Genomic DNA, 20,700 nt, shown 5'->3' on the forward strand with positions numbered 1-20,700 from the left:
AAACCTGTTAAGCTATGCCAATCCATTTTAACCGCCACAGCAGCGTAGGATAGCCGTTCTAACTTTCTGACCCTCGTCTTTACCTCCCACTTGTAGAATGACGTTGAGGGAGGGATGGTACGTTCTTTAAATATGGAAAAGACAAGCTGAACATAGGCAGCAGTCCTGTGCGCTCCAAGAGTGGCACAGTACGTAGAACGCAACGTGGGAGATCAGTTCGTACTCGCTGTTAGAGATCTGCTGCGTTATGAGAGCCAGAGAAGTTCATTTTGGTGTAGTTAATAGTATCTTTGAAATAACTCTAATACCAAATAGATAGTTTCCACTAAGCTCCATCACTGCAGTATAATCTAATTTCTGTTAGTGTGTTGTAGCATTGTAGTAGGCCTAATTAACGCATTGCATTGATTGGAAGTTATCAAGGAAAGATCTGCTCCAAATCTTGAAGTGTCACTGAGCAGACAAATCGGACTCTGTTGAGCTTCTGCCTCTCGACAGAAAGGAGGACGAGCCTGAAACGTGGACAATATGAGCGCTGACAAGAGCAAGTAAGTTGCTTAAGTAACTCGTGGTTTCTGTGAACTATTGATATAGTGGCTCACATAAAATGCAGTTAAAATACTGTAAGCTGTGGGAAACCAACCCTAACATTCCAGCCTAACCGCATTTTAGAGAAGCGGTGACACTTTGGGTAGTTATGGCTTAACACCGTTGTGTGTTGTGAATATTCACAAGTTCCCTTGCTTTATTCTGCCCAAGGAATCCGCTTTATTCTATCAGCAGGTTTCCCCTCAAAACAAACTGTGTCAGCCTCAAAGTTCAGTGGGCCACAGGCACATGACGATAGATTGATCTATCTAAAATATACACTTTGCCTAAATATTGTCTCAATACAGTGTTGACTTGTAAATGTTAAGTGACGTGTTTGGATTAGTTTAACGCCGGTAGGCGACACGGCCAAAATGTAATCTATTTCCGACAAGCTGTCACAATCAGTTAGATCCTTCGCCGTCCTATGTGGAGACAATATTTCGTTTTAATAACTTCTCATCAAGTGACTTTTAATAGCCTGAATTTCATTTCAATTATAAGGTTATTTTCATTTGAAAATGCATGTGGAAAAGACATGTCGGCTAAAATAGTGTGCCTTGCAGTTCTCAGAGTGGCACACGAGGTACCTTACTGGCATGCTGCGTCTCCATGCTAGCTGTCTGAAGTGATTTTACTTTTACAGTCTGTGAAAGCATGGCGCAATGCGTGGACATTCCGAGTTAGTCGAGTTTCTTTTCCAGTTTGTCTACCTATGGTGACGACGGAAGACGTCTCCAAAGTTGCCATTACGCAAAGGGGGTCGGGGCGACTTTCCATTGTCCAAATCATGAGCAGTTTGTTTAGGGAATTATGTCCACATGAGGAAAGTTGGCAGCAATACAAGGAAGTGTAAGTTATGTATTGTTACAGTGGTTTGTGTATGCGCACACACTCGTGGATGTATTGTTCCTGTGTCATTGGCAGTTGGAGTGTGAAAGTAGTCCGTGTAAACGTCGTTGGTGTCTATCAAGCGGCTTTCGTTGGATTGTTGATGTTAAATGTCTACAAGAGCTCAACATCCTGTCTTCTTTTATTTCGCTTGGATATAGTTTCCTCCCATTCGCGTATTCTTTTATAGAACTGAACCTCACTACCGGTGTGTCCTCGTTTTAGTCCCACTCAGGTATCGATGTGACCCATGGTATGTCGTAGGTCCCTCCCATAGGGTCCCTCCCCCTGTGCTCCAGCAGCTCAGGACAAAGAAGACTGGTTTAATTAGTGCTACCGAGATCTTGATTAGGTAGGATTAGAGATGAAGTAGGATGAGGTTGCACTTGGTGACGCATGGTTGGTGACGCTGGGGTCATTCACCTTTAGTTGTTTTTATTTTGTTTCAGGTGTTTTTGTCCACAGATGCATCATACCTGAATCAATTAATTGATCTCAGCAGTCATTGGTAGTTGCATTTGATGCCTTTAATAGATATGGACTACAGTTCTGCTATAAAGTTTAGATCTAAGCTTGCAACAATTCGAATATTAATCAAGTGAACTACATTCTGTTTGCACCTGATCTCAGAGGAAGTACTGATGCAGCTAGTTGCTTTGGAGAAAGAGAAAGCTGTAGTTATCCTGAGTTCATGGAGTTGTAGTGATGTCATTCTTTAGGACTCCTCCTCCTCATAAGTGACTGGAGATGAGAGCAGGTTGACAGGGTGAGCGTAGAGAATCAGCCAGGGTTGTAGCATAGCTGAAGGGAAACAGATTAGCATAAACATGAATTGTAATAGTAAAGTATGCATGCAAATTACAATTCTTAATTGTTATTGAACATGTCAAGAAACTCTGTAGTGTAATAGAACTGGGAAGCATCATTTATTCTCCTATTTTGATGTAACAGTCACACCAGACAGAAAATTCTTCAGGCATGTTGATATTATCCTCAAGGGCTCCAATGGGAAACAAATTGCAATTGCAAAAGTGTGGTTTAATGCCTGCTGGTTTTCACCAAGTCCTGACAGGTCAGAGAACTCTTAATTAGGGCATTCAGGGTTAAAGCCAGCTACCGGAGGGGCCCGATCATATCCCCTAGGAAGTGGAACATTGTGTCAGGATGAGTAGGAGGGCTAGGAAATGTCCTTTGAAAAGAAATGCAGTACGCTGGCAGAGACGACACTGACATAATTTAGAAAGGCATTATTTTGCATGCTTAATATATAAACCACATGGTAACGATTTCACTTCCTGCTTAGCTGGAATCAAACAGTTTTAGAACTATCCACATGCTAATAATGTTGCCTCAAAACATGTGTAAGCATGTTAATTGCCTGAGAAATAAGTAATTTTCTGAAAGTAATGAATTGTTGTGGGGATATTTGGTTAGAGATCAGACCCAGCATATCTGCCTCATACTTACTAAGTATCAGAATGTCATCTAGTTTGGTCATGATGGCTTGAAAGGCATGCTGGAAATCTTCCACAGTCATTATAATATAGCCATATTCATGTCCACAATTACATTTTAGCACCTCAGAACTTTCACCTGTCATGTCCCTTTTGGCTTCCTCCTGTCAGACGGCTCTGTGTTGTGTGATTGATGATTCTCTGTAGCTGTAGACTGGGAGGAATCTCCCGAATTTGGCCTGTAATATGACCTCGCATGCTGGATACCAGGCAACTGGCTAGCATGTTGCTAAAAGCTATATGGGGTGTGGTCTGCATTGCTTCTTATCTAAGTGAGTTAGTGTCATGAATAGACTCCAAATCTCCTTAATAGCCTAATGATGTTTAAAACTACTGAAACTAGTTAATATTCCACTAGCCTGTCATGCAAACTGTGTTCAATAGGTCCACAGCTCTGGAGATGACACTAGATTTGATAGATTTCTTACTCATAATCCACTAAAGCTGTTTGTGAAACATGAACTGTGTGTACTGGCCAATGATGCAATGTCCTCAGTAAATAGCACCCTAAAACCTAGGAGAGTAATGTGCAATTGCAGACTGATCATGTTTCTTGGAATCTGTTTTGTCATCTCTGGCTATGGGCTGGTTAAGCTGTTTCCAGGTTCACAATTTATTTGCAGAGGGCATTTATTGAAGATCAATTGTATTTCTCAGTTTGATCTAATACCAATCAAAATAATAGATACATATAATAGCAATGAATCTACATAGATACATTTGTAATGTAATTACAATGTGATACCGAGGACCACATATTTATCATGTTACCAAGAGCTGATTGCATAAGGAAACACTGTCAATTTCATCCGGAAGATCAGGTCATCAGAGCTTCCGCTTCCAATCCAAATGTAATAACTGCAATAGGATAGCCTGTATGAGATCAGTCTTAGTCAAGTCCCTTAGCTCACAGTCACTAATCGTTCTTTGAACTTAATAGAAAAGAACCTCCAACTCTTTCTCCATAATGAGAAGAGGCCCAGGTTCAGAGCAGCACTGACCTTTCACCTCCCACAGGAACTGCAGCTGTTCTCTACTTTTTTTCTTGAGCGTCGTCGTAAATAATACTTTCTCTGACCACTAAAGCGTCATGACATCCTGATGACTGACTGTCATGAACTGAAATATATGTTTAGGTATATTATCTTATATACGTATAAGATAATATTAAGATATTGTTCTTGGTAGAATAATTTAGTCACTGGTTCTTTGCATGGAGTCATCAGAAATGGACCAATCTCTGTCCGTATTGGAGGGATGAAATAGAGAGTGTCTAAGTTGGGCCTGAGATAACAAGGCTCCTAGAAGTGCTTAAAGCAGCTTAAAAGTGCAAATGCCACTCGTTACTTGTCACTAGTTCAAGTCCATACAGTGGCAAGGTTGTGCCTGCTACAGTTGGAGCCTACAGTACACACTCCCATCCCTTTGTGTTTGACTCTTTTTCCCTCCTCAGTTGATACGAACTGCGGTGCTGTAGCCACAGATCTCTCTCTGGGGCATGGGAGATAGTGCGCTGTTCATAGGGACTGACACTTCTCCTTCCTGTCTTTGTTTACTGCATGGTTTGTGTCTCTCCTCCCTCTTCCCCACACTTTGCCCAGAAGTACTTACTTTTCCTAAGCAAAACCGCAGCCAGTGGCTGCAAGCCCAAAACAGCTTACCGCTAACCAACCGCCTGACAAACATCATTGTGAGAGAGTCACACTGGATGACAGACCGGCACTGATACATTCTACCTTATCGATGTCTGTGACAGTAATATGCTGAGGCTCTTATTTATTTTGTAAAACCACCAGCATTATTTGCTCTGATTCATGTGATATTCTTTCTTATTTGTGATACTCACGTGGTTACTCTTACTATCTTATGATACTCACTCAGCTCATTTCTGCATATATAACTTTCTTTTTTGGAAACTTGAATGGTTGCTCAACTTTGTTAATGGGCACAGCACAACGCAACACAGCCGACAGAAGCGTTTGCCAAAGTAATAATCTTGCAACTGTTCCTTGTTTGGATTTCTTGAAATGCTAGTTTTCTCTTGGGGATGTTCTCTTGGGGATCTTGAGAAGTTGTACATCTTCGCTCTTTTTCCTCTGGGATAGTGTGATTTCGTGAAATGTGTCGCATCCTTAAAGGGATATTCCGCCATTTTTGGAAATACGCTCATTTTCCACCTCCCCTCGAGCAAAACAATCGATATTTACCTTGTTCCCGTTCATCCAGCCATTCTGTGAGTCTGGCGATACAACTTTTAGCTTCAGCCTAGCATAGATCACTGAATCGGATTAGACCATTAGCTTCTCGCCTGCTAGCTTCATGTTTAAAAGTGACTAAGATTTCTGATAATTTTCCCATTTAAAACGCGTCTCCTCTCAAGTTAGAAAGTGCCAACTGAAAATGAAACCTGGCGTTTTTCTAGGCTGATTTGACATGGAACTACACTCTCATCTGGCGTAATAATCAAGGCAACTTGCAAACGTACCATAGGCGCAGTGATATCGTACGCAGCATCTGAAAATAGTCCCCATAGACATCAAGCAGTAGTAGTGCCAGTAGCTGCAAGTTGCCTTGATTATTACGCCAGATGAGAATGTAGTTCCATGTCAAATCAGCCTAGAAAAACGGCAGGGTTCATTTTCAGTTGGTCTTATTGCACTTTCTAACTTGAGAGGACACACGTTTTAAATGGGAAAATTACCAGAAATATTAGTCACTTTTAAACATGAAGCTAGCAGGCGAGAAGCTAATGGTCTAATCCGATTCAATGATCTATGCTAGGCTGAAGCTAAAAGTTGTATCGCCAGACTCACAGAATGGCTGGATGAACGGGAACAAGGTAAATATCGATTGTTTTGCTCGAGGGAAGGTGGAAAATGAGCGTATTTCCAAAAATGGCGGAATATCCCTTTAAGTCCCTCTGGTTTGCTTCTTCTTTCAAATGATCGGACAGTTGTTTATAAGACAAGGAAACTGACCTCACGAATGACATGTTCCCAAGGAGTTATTTTACGTCTTTTGGTCAGTGTCTGTGGTAGGCCGCACGCATTTTAGACCAAGTATGTTGTAAGGCTAAGGAAGTGCATAGTGTTCCAAAAACCTCCTATTGTGTGTCTACTCACCCACTCACAAACACTCCTCCCCCTGACACACGCACACACACACACACACACACACACACACACACACACACACACACACACACACACACAGAGAGAGAGAGAGCATAAGAGGACAAGACAAATAGACATGCTGTCTGTGCTTCCTGGGGCAGGTGTATGAAGAGGAAGAGGTGGTAGGAAAAGCAGCCAGCACGTCATGTATCATGTGTCAGCACATGGCCAGCACTTTTCTTGCTCTCCTTTGTCATTTCATTTTACACTAGATACAGTATATATGAAATGAGCCACCTCTATTCTGCCATTTTCTGTTGGACCTTTCTTCCTTCCTTCCTTCCTTTCGTTCTTTCTGGCTCTCTTTCTTTCTGTCTGTCTTTCTGTCCATCTATCTGTGTCTGTCTATCTGTCTGTCTGTCTGTGTGTCTGTGTGTCTGTGTGTACCTGGCCACTACGTGCTGGCGGTAAGCTACACTACTTAAGGAGTTGTGCTAATCCCAACAGGGCAGATCATTGTAAGAGGCCACGTGACGTGCAGCCTGAGGTGAGAGCAGGCTGAGCGGGTGCCTGTGTGATGCGGCGCACTGCACTGCTGTGTCAGGGCGGAGGCCGCTGCTGGACCGGTCAGATCAATGGACAGATGGATGACAAGCTGGATGAACTTAGACTCAGGCTGCCCTCATCTCTTCAGTAGGCTCACATGGGCTAGTCGCTCAAGTTGTTAGAAAGCATACATAACAGGACAATCTGAAACGGAAAAACGGAAAGCACGCCTTCTCTGATCTGAATGTATATTTCAGTTTTTTAAATGCCTTTTTGGTGTTTGCTGTTATAGCATGCTGTTTCCAACTCCAATATTCGAGTTTGAATGTACAGGCACTATTGTTTATTACTTGAGTCAGATTGCTTCAATTTTTCAGGGTCAAGACACACAGATATGTTCCAAACACATTGCACAAACGTCCACTGTAGGCCTGTTCTGTGTTCCTCTTCCTGACGAGATTCCTCCCTTTTGTGTCCTGCAGGGTGGAGGACGAAGCTGTGGTGGACAGGGGAGCCTCCTACGTCAAGCATGTCTGTGATGAAGAGGAGGTGGAAGGTATGAGCGACGCACCAATCACATTCTTTTCTCTCTCTTCAGTGTCCCTATCTTTAAGAATGTACCAACTGTCACTGCTACAGTTACCACATCAAGTCTCAAGTATCTGAATGCAACCTTTCAGGAAAATTCCTGGATGAAACCCTTGTTAGCTGTTAGAGTATGAAGCGAGCACCTACAAGTCAAGTGTATTTGCAAAATGGTTCTCTGTCTTGCGTCATTGTCCAGACCCTACTTTTTTCTTGCCAGATGTGCTTTGTTTCCGGAGGAGTTCTTATGTAGGGCTGTTGTCATTCTTTTCAGTTCCTTTAATTTGGTTTGACCTGTTGGCCTGAGAGCAATGTGGACGGAACTGTGGAGGGGATTGTGGGAGATAAAGACGTAGAGTGCACTCCTCACTCACTGGGCCAACACAGTGACACTGAAGATGTTTAATCTTCTGTTTTGAACCTGCCCACCCACCACACTACAAATCCCCCCACACACGTGTGCGTAGACATATACTACATATACATTTCATATATTCTGGAGATGCTGTAGATAATCCCACCGAATGTTCTCTTGAATATGTATCTGCAGAACATATAGCGTGTGTGTAAGCTTGTGTACATCTCTCCATGGCCAATCCTATCACCTCCTTGTCAGATTCCATGCAGTTTTGGCATCTATGGATACTATGCACGTGTCAGTCTATGTACTGTAGAGATACACAAATGCCCCATTTCCAGAAACCTGCCAACTATCGTACTCACATTGTCCACAGTATATCCTGAGAATTTGTTTTGGTGTACAGTGAGTCAGGCCTCTTAGATATGACAGTTGACATTGGCTGAGTTTGTCACTCACTTTTCTCACTCTTCAGGTCTGTTTTACAATATAGCCGTTGTAAAGGCCAAGCCCATATTTGAGCTCATTGTTGAGGATATCAAGACACACAATCATGTCCACAGGCACATCTGGGGATTGTTACTACACGGTCACCTTTGTTCTTTCCAGCATTTTCAGCAACTACTTCCTGGAGACATTCAGCAGTTTCCTGAATGGTCTGTTTAACAGGAAGTAGTTGATTTTTATTTCAATGTTTGCGGACAAGTGACAAGAAACCTCTTGCGTAACAGTGGTTGTGCCCAGTTCGCATCTCAAACCCATTACTATAGTAAATCCTGTGAGCAATCATACATGCTTATCCAACATGAGCTATGAAAGGGTGTATATCTGTGTGTTTACTTGCCTGACTGACCTACATCATCTGCTGCAGTCTTGAGTGCACGTGGCGATTCCTCCCTCCGCTCCCCCTGTCTGCAGTCCATGGATTATTAGAGATGCAGGATTAATGTCATTTCCTTTATACAGCAGCGTAATCTACCTTGCACTGATTGTGTGTGTGTGTCTGTGTTTGTTTGTAACGTCAACAGGTCACCACACTGTGTATATTGGCATTCATGTGCCCAAGAGTTATCGCCGGCGACGACGTCACCGGAGACGGTCCAATCACAAGGAAAAGCGCGAGAAGGTGACGGAAGGCGTGAGTGACAAATCAGATGCAGAGAACACAGACGAGACCGCCCCCTGCATCCTTAAACCACTCAGTAAGTCCTCAAGAAATTGGCACTTTCCAACAAGCATCCTGTTCAATCGCAGAGTTTGTTTGTGCGTCAGTTAACTCTTTGACCTTCTATCCTCAGCTTCCCTGTTTCAATGCCCCTGCCTTGCCTAGTTTCACTTAAGGCTGTGTGGGATATTTCTCAATGTTACCTTGATCTGTGACAATTTGTCAGTGAGCACATTGTGTTTTGAAGTGTGTTGTTGCTATCACAGTTTCAGTTTGGTTACTTAGTTACCTTTACAGTATGTCCCTACACTTGCCTTTGTGGAATTATACTGGCATGTTTGTGTTTGACTGCTCCCTGGTCGTGATTGATTATTTTGGTTGGGCAAGGTGAAGTCCTTCTCACCCTTTTTGACACTTTGTTGCTAAGGAGACACCCCCATGCCCTCACTGGAGTTTGAGGCCGGTGTGACTTTTAGCTGTTGATTCACAGTAGGAATATCCAAGCCTGTGGGCTGGGAAAGCTCTAGGATCTCACAGCTCAGTTTGCAGCATGTATTTTAGGGCCAAGCTAACTCTGGCTAGTCGGGGCCAGGCAGCCAGAGGAGCTCATCGAAGCACTCAATCAGACTGACCACAAGCTCTAAATCTCTGATCCTCTCTGTTCGCATCAGCTTTCAAATAGACTGACTTCAAATGATTTTGACCGAAATAATTGGGATAATGATTTTTGACATAACCGAGCAGCCCTAATACGAAAATAAGGACATAGATAATGTAACTGCCCCATTTAAGAAGGAGAATTGCATAAGCTGATATTAAGGATATTAATTTTGTTGTGTCATTTGGTGTCCATGACCATGTCCCACTTATGCCTGTATGGGTATCAGTATTTTTAGAGTCCCCGATAAGACGCGCTCTAATAATAGATCCTGGACTCCCACCGATGACTCACACAGTCTTAAGGCTGACTTACCTGTGGAGTTAGAAGCCATGTAAGAGCACTGAGGAGATGTTAGCCTTTAGCACATCTCTCCTTAAGCTTATACCTGTGGAGTTAGAAGCCATGTAAGAAAACTGAGGAGATGTTAGCCTTTAGCACATCTCTCCTTAAGCTTAGTTTAGTGGCTCTGCATTCACAGTTTGCCATTTTTAGACAATTATTTGATATCACCGATACTGTAAGTTTGTATTTTTGGTATTTGGTGTTTTATTAATTATTAGTATTCATTAAAGAAAGGCAAGGGGGGTTAAATGATTTAAAGCCAGCCACAACATGCAATGATAGAACATAAGTGAATTCCCACACAAAAATATCTCTGAATGAGTGTGGTGTTACTACTGAGTGAAGACAGAGATAGTAACCACAGAAACCTGGCGACAGCATACTGCAAACGGATCTGGACAAAAAGGCTCAAGAGGCCCAAAATAATCTTTTTGTCTGTCCCATCTATCTCAAGCCTTCTCCAGCAGAATAAGGCTGCGTTAAACTGACAGTCAGGACTGTAAACACACTGGCCCATGACCAAGCCTTGTCCAGACCTGGCCGTAGAGCCCATTATTCAAGTCTGTGATCCCATCTTGTCCTCTTTTCCACCCTCTTGACTGCGTTTTTTTCCCGTTGTGTCTTTCTGATAAGGGCTACTCTAATCCGAGGTTGGAAGATGTCCTTATTGTACCCTGTAACATTTTTCCTTGTTAGCACAAAACAATGGATGCACCCAACGTTTATACAAACAGTCAAACATGATCCATTGATGCGTTTATTTACGAGCTCCATGGTGCATGAGCGAGAGACTCCCGGCTCCTCGCGCTTATTTTGCCTTTGGTCTGTCTGCAGTCACCACTGTCTCCATCCCTGACCAAGGTTCACCTGTACACAGCTGTGATGGCCGCTGTGGAGTAGCAGTGAGATTCACCGCGCGTTTTACTCATAACATAACTTAGCATACTAAACATAAACTGTAACTTACTGTAAAAAATCTTTTCATATAGATCAACATCATATGCTTTTTTTAAACAAATATCTTGATGTAATTTAGGTACATATTGTGTATGTTGCTAATATGCTGGTAGTGTAGGTGGCCAGATGGAGTCACTTGTAAGGGACAGGCCTGCAAAAGAGATGGTTGAGAAGAGATGATGACCTTCACTGTGTTGAGCAGCGGTCTTGTCAGTGGAGTTTAGGGGTGAAACGTATACGAGAGCGGTTAGCGCCAGACGGTTGTCCTCTGAAAATGCCGCCGCATGCAGTACGTACACATAAACATTTGTCCTCCTTGTTTTGCCCTCTGCCATTACTCTCTTAATCCTGTTTATTTTCTCAGATAGTGTGAAGTCCTCCACTTCAACATGTGTGTAACAGAAACACAGATAGAGTTGTTATTGATAACATACCACTCTAAACCTTGGGATGAACCTGACATGTTGTAGTGGGAACACACACTGCACACACTTGGTATTTTTCCCTCATTGTGGCGGGTAAACAACTCCAATAACTTTGGACCACATCTAACCACCTCATTTGGGGGATTCTGTAAATCAAGTCATTTGGATTCGGAGCTTAGTGTTTCCAAATCAGAGGCCTGGTATGTGGCTGTGGTCCCAGAAAGGTCTCCAGCTGGAGAACGCATTACGACTGCACTGCTCCCTCACATCTTATGCTTTTCCTAATAGTTTTGAATCAGAGACACACACTCCACCACCTGTGTGTATACTGGAGTGGCTAGAATTCAATCAGTTCATACTTCTGACTTTCTGCTAAAACTGCACTCGAGTGGGTGAAAGATCACTCACTACAACTCTCGCTGTCTGGTCCTCGCTCCCATTGTCCTGTGTCCAGGCGTGTCTGGTCACGTTGACTCTGCGCCAGACGGTGTGGTGGTCAATCTAGAGCATCATCTTCTTTCTCATAGCAGTCACAAAGGTTTGAGAGGAATGCCATTGTGTTGTCTGGTGATAATTGTCGGCTGATCGTGGTCGAGCTGCTCTGCCAGGCCACATGCCGCGGATCCTCTGGCATGGCCACACGGAAACTCACGGCTAAGGGGAAAGGGCAGGACCTAAGCCACCATTGTAAGGCCTTGATGACACAGACAGTAGTGAGAATGAGGAAGAAACACTCACACACACACACACACACACACACACACACACACACACACACACACATAAGCACAGTTCCCAGAAGGACAGCTCTGACTCTTCCTTCTGGCAGTCCCATAGTTTTGCATGATGAGAGAACAGAGTGTGAGTGTGACGCTTGTGCTTAGTGCAAACTAAGCAAGTGAAATGGTTGGGGATTTGAACCTGAAATCAGGTTCTAATGTCTTTCATGTACGTGTTGGCTGTTGCTTCCCGAGCTTTAATAGATAGTGAACTGCCTGCCTGGCCAGTCCGAGTGTCGAGGTTTCATGGGTTGTGGTTTGTGTCCTCAGTTTCGCCGGCCGAGCGCATCCGCTTCATGCTGGGGGAGGAGGACAGTGGCCCCCCGCCTCCGCAGCTCTTCACCGAGCTGGACGAGCTGCTGGCCGTGGACGGCCAGGAGATGGAGTGGAAGGAGACGGCTAGGTGAGACACGGCCCCTTCCCGACACACACACACCACTGACGACAACAACAACAACCACAACTGACCACAGCCACAAAAAGATAGGCCAGCGCTGGCTGTTTACTGACTGGACTGTCCTCTGAAGTGGAGTGCATGCCCACTGTCCATATGGGAATCAACAAAATAACCCTGTTATTTTAAAACGTAAGAAATTGCAATGGCAAAAGGTTAGGAGTCCTACTCTGTTTCCAGCATGTGGTGCTGTGTTAGCCAAATCAGCCGTGTTCTCTCTCACACTGACCTGAGTTAACCCCAGAGAACTCTCCTCCTCGCCGTGCACGAGTCCACCTCCCGTAACCTGCCGTTACACACCAATGTCACTTCAGAGACTTCCATTCTGAATGCTCTCTTTGTCATTCCTGAGAAGATATCATGGTACACCTCAGCTCTCCTGCTGTAAATGGATCACTTCGCCAGTTTATCCAACCTTTTGAAAGAATGCCTTCATACAATCCCACACAAAGATTTTCTTTTTTCTGAAGACCCGTCCAGGATGTCATGCACCAGCAAACTGCATCAGAAAACACTCCAATAGTCTTCTTCATTAGTATCATGGCTCATATGTTGCTAGAGAGTAGTGGTAATGCCATTGCCAATCTTTCTTGACTGTAGTGGTAAGAAGCTTGAGCCCTCTTCCAGTTAATCAGATATAGAGAGGAAAGGTATGTAATGCTGCTGGATTGGATAGCTGTGAGAAAGGAAACTCAAGTAAAACAATCATCAGATTCTGACAAGCTAAGCTTCTTATGCTGGCATATTAAGCCGTAAGCATTAAAACACACACACACACACACACACACACACACACACATCCACAAGTACACACACACACACACACACACACACACACACACACACACACACACACACACACACACACACATCCACAAGTACACACACACACACACACACATCCACAAGTACGCACACACACACACACACACACACACACACACTGAGATATGTTTCTTGTGCCAGGTGATGGAAAAGCGCGCTAGGCTAGTTAGATGTCTGAGTCCTGATGAATAGTGAAAAAGGGAAATGGTGTGAGGCCAGACACTGAATCCGCACGCGACACCCAATCCTCACGGGGCACGGAGTGCACCATTATTACAGCGCCCATGAGGGCACATTCTCTCATTCACCCCATCCATCCAGCCCTCTACTTTACACCATCACCCCATTAGCCTTTCTCTAGGACTCTCTTACTCCCTCACACACACACACACACACTCGCTCTCTCTCGCACTCTCTTTCTCTCTCTCTCTCTCTGTTTAATATCCTCATTCCACTTCTTGCTTTCTATTTTATTACGCTATGTAATATTCATCAACTCTTTACAATTGTCTTTTGTTTTGAAAATCTTTCTCCACGCCCCTCCCCCCACCCCCACCCCACCAGAATGGCTCAGTTGTGCTTTTGTAAACCTCAGCCCACATCGCTGTATGGGCAGGCCAGTGTGAGCCTTGTTTGTGGTAAAGAGAAAAGAAATCTGTTTTGTCTCCCTCTGTTGATGGCCCATATTTACCAGTGGAAAATTATGAAAGGCCTTGTTTCTGTGTTTGTGTTTCTTTGGCTCTCACTGGCTCTGACCTTTTCACGTGGTATCAGATCTCAATGAAGTGAGGGCACACACACACACACACACACACACACACACACGCACACACAGAGAGAGAGAGACCTAGACGCATTCCTATCTCACATTGTGTATACTATTTCTTTTTGTACACACAGGTGGATCAAGTTTGAGGAGAAGGTGGAGAAAGGCGGTGAGCGCTGGAGCAAGCCGCATGTGGCCACCCTGTCCCTGCACAGTCTGTTTGAGCTCAAGACCTGCATACAGAAGGGCACCATCATGCTGGACCTGGAGGCTGGCTCCCTGCCGCAGGTGGTTGGTAAGCTGGCCTTGGCTGCATTTCCCACGTGCCAACTCTGTGGGGAAAAATCAATAAACACAGCAACCCTATTCACCCACCCACAGCAGCACTATACCCTTATCTCTTATTTGGTTCTGTATTGAGAAATAATTCCATGCCTTTCACCTCCCTCTGCCAGAGATGATAACCGAGAGCCAGATAGAAGCCGGCCTCCTGAAACCCGATCTGAAGGAGAAAGTCGTGTACACGCTGCTGCGAAAGCACCGGCACCAGACCAAGAAGTCCAACCTGCGGTCCCTGGCGGACATCGGCAAAACTGTGTCCAGTGCAAGTAGGCTGTTTTCCAACCAGGAGAACGGTAATGCAGATGCCAGTTTGGTGCAGTCTTCTTGCCCTCCCTAGTCTGCTACCTCCACGGGTCCGCCTGCCCTCTGGTCCCATGCTGTCCCTCTTCATTTCCCACCTCAGCACATTTGATTCTGTCCCCTTTTTGAACTCAAATTTTGTCCACTCCACGCCATCCAGTTTTGCTTACAAATCTCCACATTTGCGCTCCTCCTCTGTCTGCTGTAGAGCTGCTGTCCAAGTCATTGTCCCTCTCCCAGAACAAAACATCCAGAGCTGCCGCATAGTTTAGGACGCCTTTGTTGACAATGTTTAGATATCAATGACTCATACGACTAACCACTCACTGTGGTCACATGTAGAGTCAGTTTGTCTGTGCTTGCCTAGTTGTGCTAACGCTGCTTGCCAATATCTGGAGTGCGCTTTTGATCATCTTTTAATAACTTTTTTAAATAACCTTTTACCTGTGTTGTCTCTTTTCTGTGTGTTCATACAAGTGTTTCAAAAGGTTTCTTCTTTTTTCACTTGTATTTAATCTGGGCAGTATGTTGCAGTTCAGCATGTTCTGACGTAAATTCTCTGGTTGTAGAGCTCTATATTTTGACAATAGCTCTTCTGCATGACTCACTGATGGAGGATTGTGTTCTTCGACCGTAACTTTAAACTGAACATTTCCTTCACTGTAATGCCAGACTGATATGTATCTGTACATGAGAAGGAGGCTGAAATGTTCCGTCCGTCTCTCAGTCTAGTCTGGTCCAGCATGCTCTGCAACACTGTCACAAACTCTCTCTCTGTGTTCTCTTTCTCTGTCCCTCTCTTCTCTTCTCTTCTCCTCTCCTCTGGATGTCCTGCTCTGCATTCTGGACTGGCATGCATGGGGGTGGTTGGGTGTGTGTGTGTGTGTGTGTGTGTGTGTGTGTGTGTGTGGATGTGGGTGTGGGCGTGTGTGTGTGTGTGTTGGTGGACTTCTCACCAAAGTACGTAGTCCCAATGAAACCCCAGTGCCTTGCTTTACCACGTTCGAGACAGAAGAGCAAATGGGGATGCAGAGAAGCAACAGTATGGGGCTGCTCTGTAAGTTGAGCATTTAACTTCTCTACGTCTATGACTAACGCCAAAGTCATGTAGCAGAGTTCAACCCCACTGCTACTAGTAGTTCTGGACCACACTGCTACTAGTAGTACTGGAGCACACATATTTGGTGTGAGAGAAAAAAAAAGGGTTGGACAACATGTTTCTCATGAACACTGATTACTTAAACAGTGAATACTGTGGCTGCATCAAACTGTCATTAGGTTTAGTGTCCCTGATACCCCAAGAAACAGACTGGAAGAGAAAAATGAATTGTATAAAATTCCTTTTTTAATATGCCGGCATTGTTTGATGTTTTTAATTAGTACTCTCTACGTATAACATGATTGGACTACAGGCATTCCTTTGAGATTAGAGAGAAGTTATAATTGAGAGTAGACAGTTATTCTCTTTGATGAGATGACCTTCAAATGCAGGACGTGGCGGTCTGGGATATGAATCCTTCTCATTTGGACCTCTTCATTTAATCTTTTCCTTGCTGATTCTGCTTGATCATCTGCTTCGTTGGGTCATCTTAAAATTCCTTTAAATCAGTCATTTAACGAACTCTATCCTGTTCACACTGTTCTTCCCAATCGAACTTTATCCCTTTGGATAGCTTCAAATTTATAATCTCTTATAATTTCTTTTCCTCTCTGTTTCTGGCTGGATTTGGGGCATTCTTATTTCCAAAATTTCAATAATTTCTGTTGTGCTGTCAAAGAACAGCTTTAACTCTTGGCCCGTTCGTTGACAGGTAGCCCAACCACTGCACACCGTAACCTCACCTCGAGCAGCCTAAATGACCTGTCAGACAAGCCAGAGAAAGACCAAGTAAGTGTGATATGTGTGATGTTTGGAATATCAAGCCAGAGAAAGACCAAGTAAGTGTGATACGTGCAATGGTTGGAATATCAAGCCAGAGAGAGACCAAGTTAGTGTGATACGTGTGATGTTTGGAATATCAAACCAGAGAAAGACCAAGTATGTGTAATATGTATGATGTATGTAATGTCAAGCCAGAGAGAGACCAAGTAGGTGTGATACGTGTGATGTTTGGAATATTTAGCCTCTCAATGTGACCATGGCTTTGGCCTGTTGCTGTGTTCATGTAGAGCTCTTATCTTCACTAATCTGATTAACCTCGCTGAGGTGGCCATGCAGGTGAATCCTCCATGTTGTAAACATGGGGAGGGAGGACCTTGCTGCTGTCCAGTGGGGCAGGGCAGTGGTGTGAGAGCGCTGTCCAGTAACGGGTCAGCGGCTGTGTGGATGTGCGGGTGGCACAGGGACAGAGCGAGCTCGCCGCTCCCGGTGGACTGTAACTGTATCCGGGTTCAGTGGCGGGCCAGAGTCCTGGGAAAGTGGAGTGGGAGTGTCGTGCTCGGGAGTCTGGCTTTTTATCAACACACTCGTTCACTTTTCACTTTTCTTACCTCAACACAGATAAATGCTTTGAGAATGTCGTTGTCTAATTATTGTACTTTGATAGTTCCGCGTAAGGGGAAGTTTGAACATGATAGCTGAAATGCAAAAGTAAATATTGTAGTTGTGCAAAGGGGAGTTATTAAATATGATTTCAGATATAAGCATTGCAGAAGAGATAAGTTGGAAAAGGAATGTAGTTCTGTGCTCAGCTGGTGAGGTAGTGTGCGTCATTGATGTTTTACATTATGTATGCAGTGAGGTGAGAGACGGCTGAGGCTTTCAGAATTAAAATGATGATTGTCACCATGTCACTGAAGAAAGTGTCCTGCTGTTGAATGTGAAAAGAATGTCTCTGTCAATACAGAATGACTCGGTAATAGAGTGTCCCCTGTGTACAAATCTCCTCGTAGCGTGTACTCTGTTGTTGCCTCATCTCTGAATGTCAAGATGACCCTTGACACTTCAGGCATGTTGGCACTGTGAAGACAGCACAGAACACTCTTCAGCTCTAGGAGGGTCTTTATACCAGCTGTGTAAACTTAACATAGGACTTAATGCCTATAGAAGTTTTTTGTGTGTGTGTGTGTTTGCGTGTGCGTGTGCGTGTGCGTGTGCGTGTGCGTGTGAGTGTGTGTGTTTCTGTTGACTAATTTCAGGTCATTAACATTAGCTCAGTGCCATAAACGCTTGTGTTATCTGATTATAGTCACACCTTTATTGGGTCATAAAAATGTGCTGAAGCTTCTGACATACGCACAGGGGCCTTTTCCTTATACCCAACACACGAGTACTGTGCGTTACAGATCTGCTGCAGTACTGTACAACTATAGAACGTGTCCATTAAAGGCTACAATATGGGCTTCATCTGTTTCTCTCTGCTTTGTTGCCCTGCAGCTGCAGAATAAGTTCATGAAGAAGCTTCCACGTGATGCCGAGGCCTCCAACGTTCTGGTGGGAGAGGTGGACTTTCTGGACGCTCCCTTTGTAGCATTTGTGCGCCTGCAGCAGGCCGTCATGCTGGGAGCTCTGACTGAGGTTCCTGTTCCTACCCGGTAGGTCTCTTTAGCACTCACACATGCACACACACACACATACACACACACACACACACACACACTTACACACTTTCGCTTTCACTTTCACCCATAATCACAGACGGGCACCTGGTCTCTCACACTCAGTCTACACTGTCCTTCAGACACTTTGTTACTTGTCACCATAGAACTGTAGCAATATAGAGCCAAGACTAACATCTAACATCATCTAATCACATGTCATTAAACTCACATTAGGCTTTTGGTAGCCTTATTTCATACTACAAAATGCCCTCTAGTGTTCGGCTAATTGAAAGACTAAACCTGTGTCTGATTTTCCCATAGCTTCCTGTTTATTCTCCTTGGACCAAAGGGCAAAGCCAAATCCTACCATGAGATTGGGAGGGCTATTGCCACTCTTATGTCTGATGAGGTGTGTATGAATGTACCGTGTGCTGTGTAAGTGGGGGGGCTGTCTGTAGTATGTGGATGCATACACACAGTCACATTCCCATGCACATGGACGTTAGAGTGAAGCCCATGTACGCAAAAGTAGACTACACAAGAGCGCGGGCAGCTGGCTTACGGAGCTTGAGAAGGGCACAGCGGGTGATGTTAAATACCAAGAAAGCCCCATGTTTTGGTTGGTGGGGCATGATGACCTGTGTGACTTGCGTGCCACCTCGGCGGTGCTAACCCCTGAGGGATTAACACTTGCACTAACTCTAACACTAAAGGCGGTCTCCTGGCGGCTAAAGGGGACAGCCCTTACACTGCTGTTGTGCAACAGAGACTAGATGGAGCCCTGCCAGTTATGCGGCTCATGTGCTGCTAATGGGCTGATTGATCATCCTAAGGGCTGTACAATAAACAAACAAATAAATATAGATGGATCAATTCCAAACAGGTGCATACCGTCACTTATGTGCCATTTTGTGTGTTTGACATGCAGGTACAGCAGATACATAAAAAATGTTTGCCCCTTCCACGATCACACTTGTTTAGTCATTGGAAGCTGACATCTTGCTGTTGGTTTATTGTGTAGCATTGGCTAGTATAGAGTATATACCAGTATAGTATAGAGAAACCAGTCCAAATGATCAGAGTTGTGGTTCCCCATGTGCCCCATGTGATTGTGCTCTTTCTAATCTTTGGTGTTGACCCTCCTCACAGGTCTTCCATGATGTGGCCTACAAGGCCAAGGACCGGCAGGATCTGCTGGCCGGCATAGAGGAGTTTCTGGACGAAGTCATTGTCCTGCCCCCTGGAGAGTGGGACCCTGATATCCGGATAGAGCCTCCCAAATCACTGCCCTCTGCTGACAAACGGTATGATGACGCAATCAAGACCTTGCTGATTTCAGACGGCCACATTGGATTTCTGTCCATTGCATGATCATGTGGTTGTGTTGGTGCAGGAAGAACATCCTGGCTGGAGGAGAGGGGCTCCAGATGAATGGGGACACGCCTCACGATGGAGGGGGCGGAGGAGGAGGTGGTCATCAAGTCGGAGATGAGCTCATCCGGACAGGAAAGTAAGACCCTTCAGCACAACTCCAATAGCCATTGGCAGCGCAAAATGTGGTTCAATGAAGTTGGAATAATGATAACTTTTCAAGCGATGAGCAAATCACTGGCAATGTGAAGGCTTTATTCCACAACTTACAGATGCTTCAAATGTTTGGCAGTACCAAGCTGTACCAAATGTATTCTCCTTTGGTTACCCTGTGCAGGTTTTGTGGTGGCCTAGTCTTGGATGTCAAGAGAAAGCTGCCATTTTTTGCCAGTGATTTCTACGATGCACTTCACATCCAGGCGTTGTCGGCCATCTTGTTCATTTACCTTGGCACAGTGACCAATGCCATCACGTTTGGGGGACTGCTGGGCGACGCCACGAACAACATGCAGGTGAGTGACCCCCTCTGTCCCTGACCACAGCCATGTCACATGTCCAGGATGGGCCTGTGTGTAATGATGTCATTGCCCACCTCATTTGTCTGCACGTTGTGCTGAAAGGGCTGGAGTGCTTTGCAAGTATGCAAAATGTCTGGCCCTAGCGATTCATTTGAAAGTGTCTGTGAATGCTACCTTTGTCCCAGTCTACATGTTTATATTATCTGAATAGTGTAAACAGACTAGATAACTGACATTTATCTCTTACAGTTATGCAGGAATGTCAGGAAAGGGTGGTCCGATGAAATCAGTCAGAAATGAGTTGGTTGATTATGGCTTACAGTACTTGGCATTTAGATTTGTCCGTTAGGGTGCAACAGGAACTGACAGGCAGTTGCAAAGTCCATGTATGACAGCGCCATACTTAGAACAAGTCCCACTCAAGGTGAAAGAATTCATGAGGCGGAGTGTCCTAAGGGCAACACGTGTGAAGACCTTCACGGGTCAGTCTCAGAGTCTGACCTGTCATGGTCCTGGGGTAGTCATGGATCAGTCCCATCTCTCACCACTCCTGACCTGTTCAACACCTCTCAGAGGACTGGCTTAGGAACACTGTGTTGATAAATGGCATATAGAGATAACCGCAGGTCCACATAAGTGTGTTAAAATTGAGTGCTTACT

The 20,700-nt window shown here is 44.6% G+C and overlaps 1 protein-coding gene across 2 annotated transcripts in view; it reads left to right on the forward strand.

Annotated features, from left to right (window-relative positions):
• Nucleotides 1–107: 107 nt before the first annotated feature.
• LOC134100578 (electrogenic sodium bicarbonate cotransporter 1-like) overlaps nucleotides 108–20,700 on the forward strand; it is a 32,760-nt gene continuing 12,167 nt past the window's right edge. The window contains exons 1-12 of one of the 2 annotated variants that reach the window (XM_062553839.1): nucleotides 108–548; nucleotides 7,135–7,208; nucleotides 8,624–8,797; nucleotides 12,195–12,327; nucleotides 14,104–14,264; nucleotides 14,425–14,604; nucleotides 16,423–16,499; nucleotides 17,988–18,145; nucleotides 18,473–18,560; nucleotides 19,301–19,455; nucleotides 19,545–19,661; nucleotides 19,860–20,034. In XM_062553839.1, the coding sequence (XP_062409823.1) occupies nucleotides 529–548; nucleotides 7,135–7,208; nucleotides 8,624–8,797; nucleotides 12,195–12,327; nucleotides 14,104–14,264; nucleotides 14,425–14,604; nucleotides 16,423–16,499; nucleotides 17,988–18,145; nucleotides 18,473–18,560; nucleotides 19,301–19,455; nucleotides 19,545–19,661; nucleotides 19,860–20,034 (1,512 nt within the window). In that variant the 5' untranslated portion in view covers nucleotides 108–528. The remainder of the gene's footprint in view (nucleotides 549–7,134; nucleotides 7,209–8,623; nucleotides 8,798–12,194; nucleotides 12,328–14,103; nucleotides 14,265–14,424; nucleotides 14,605–16,422; nucleotides 16,500–17,987; nucleotides 18,146–18,472; nucleotides 18,561–19,300; nucleotides 19,456–19,544; nucleotides 19,662–19,859; nucleotides 20,035–20,700) is intronic. The other variant, XM_062553840.1, reaches the window with a different exon arrangement.

This window comes from Sardina pilchardus, chromosome 14 (assembly GCF_963854185.1).
Source record: "Sardina pilchardus chromosome 14, fSarPil1.1, whole genome shotgun sequence".
NCBI classification, from domain to species: Eukaryota; Metazoa; Chordata; class Actinopteri; order Clupeiformes; family Clupeidae; genus Sardina; species Sardina pilchardus.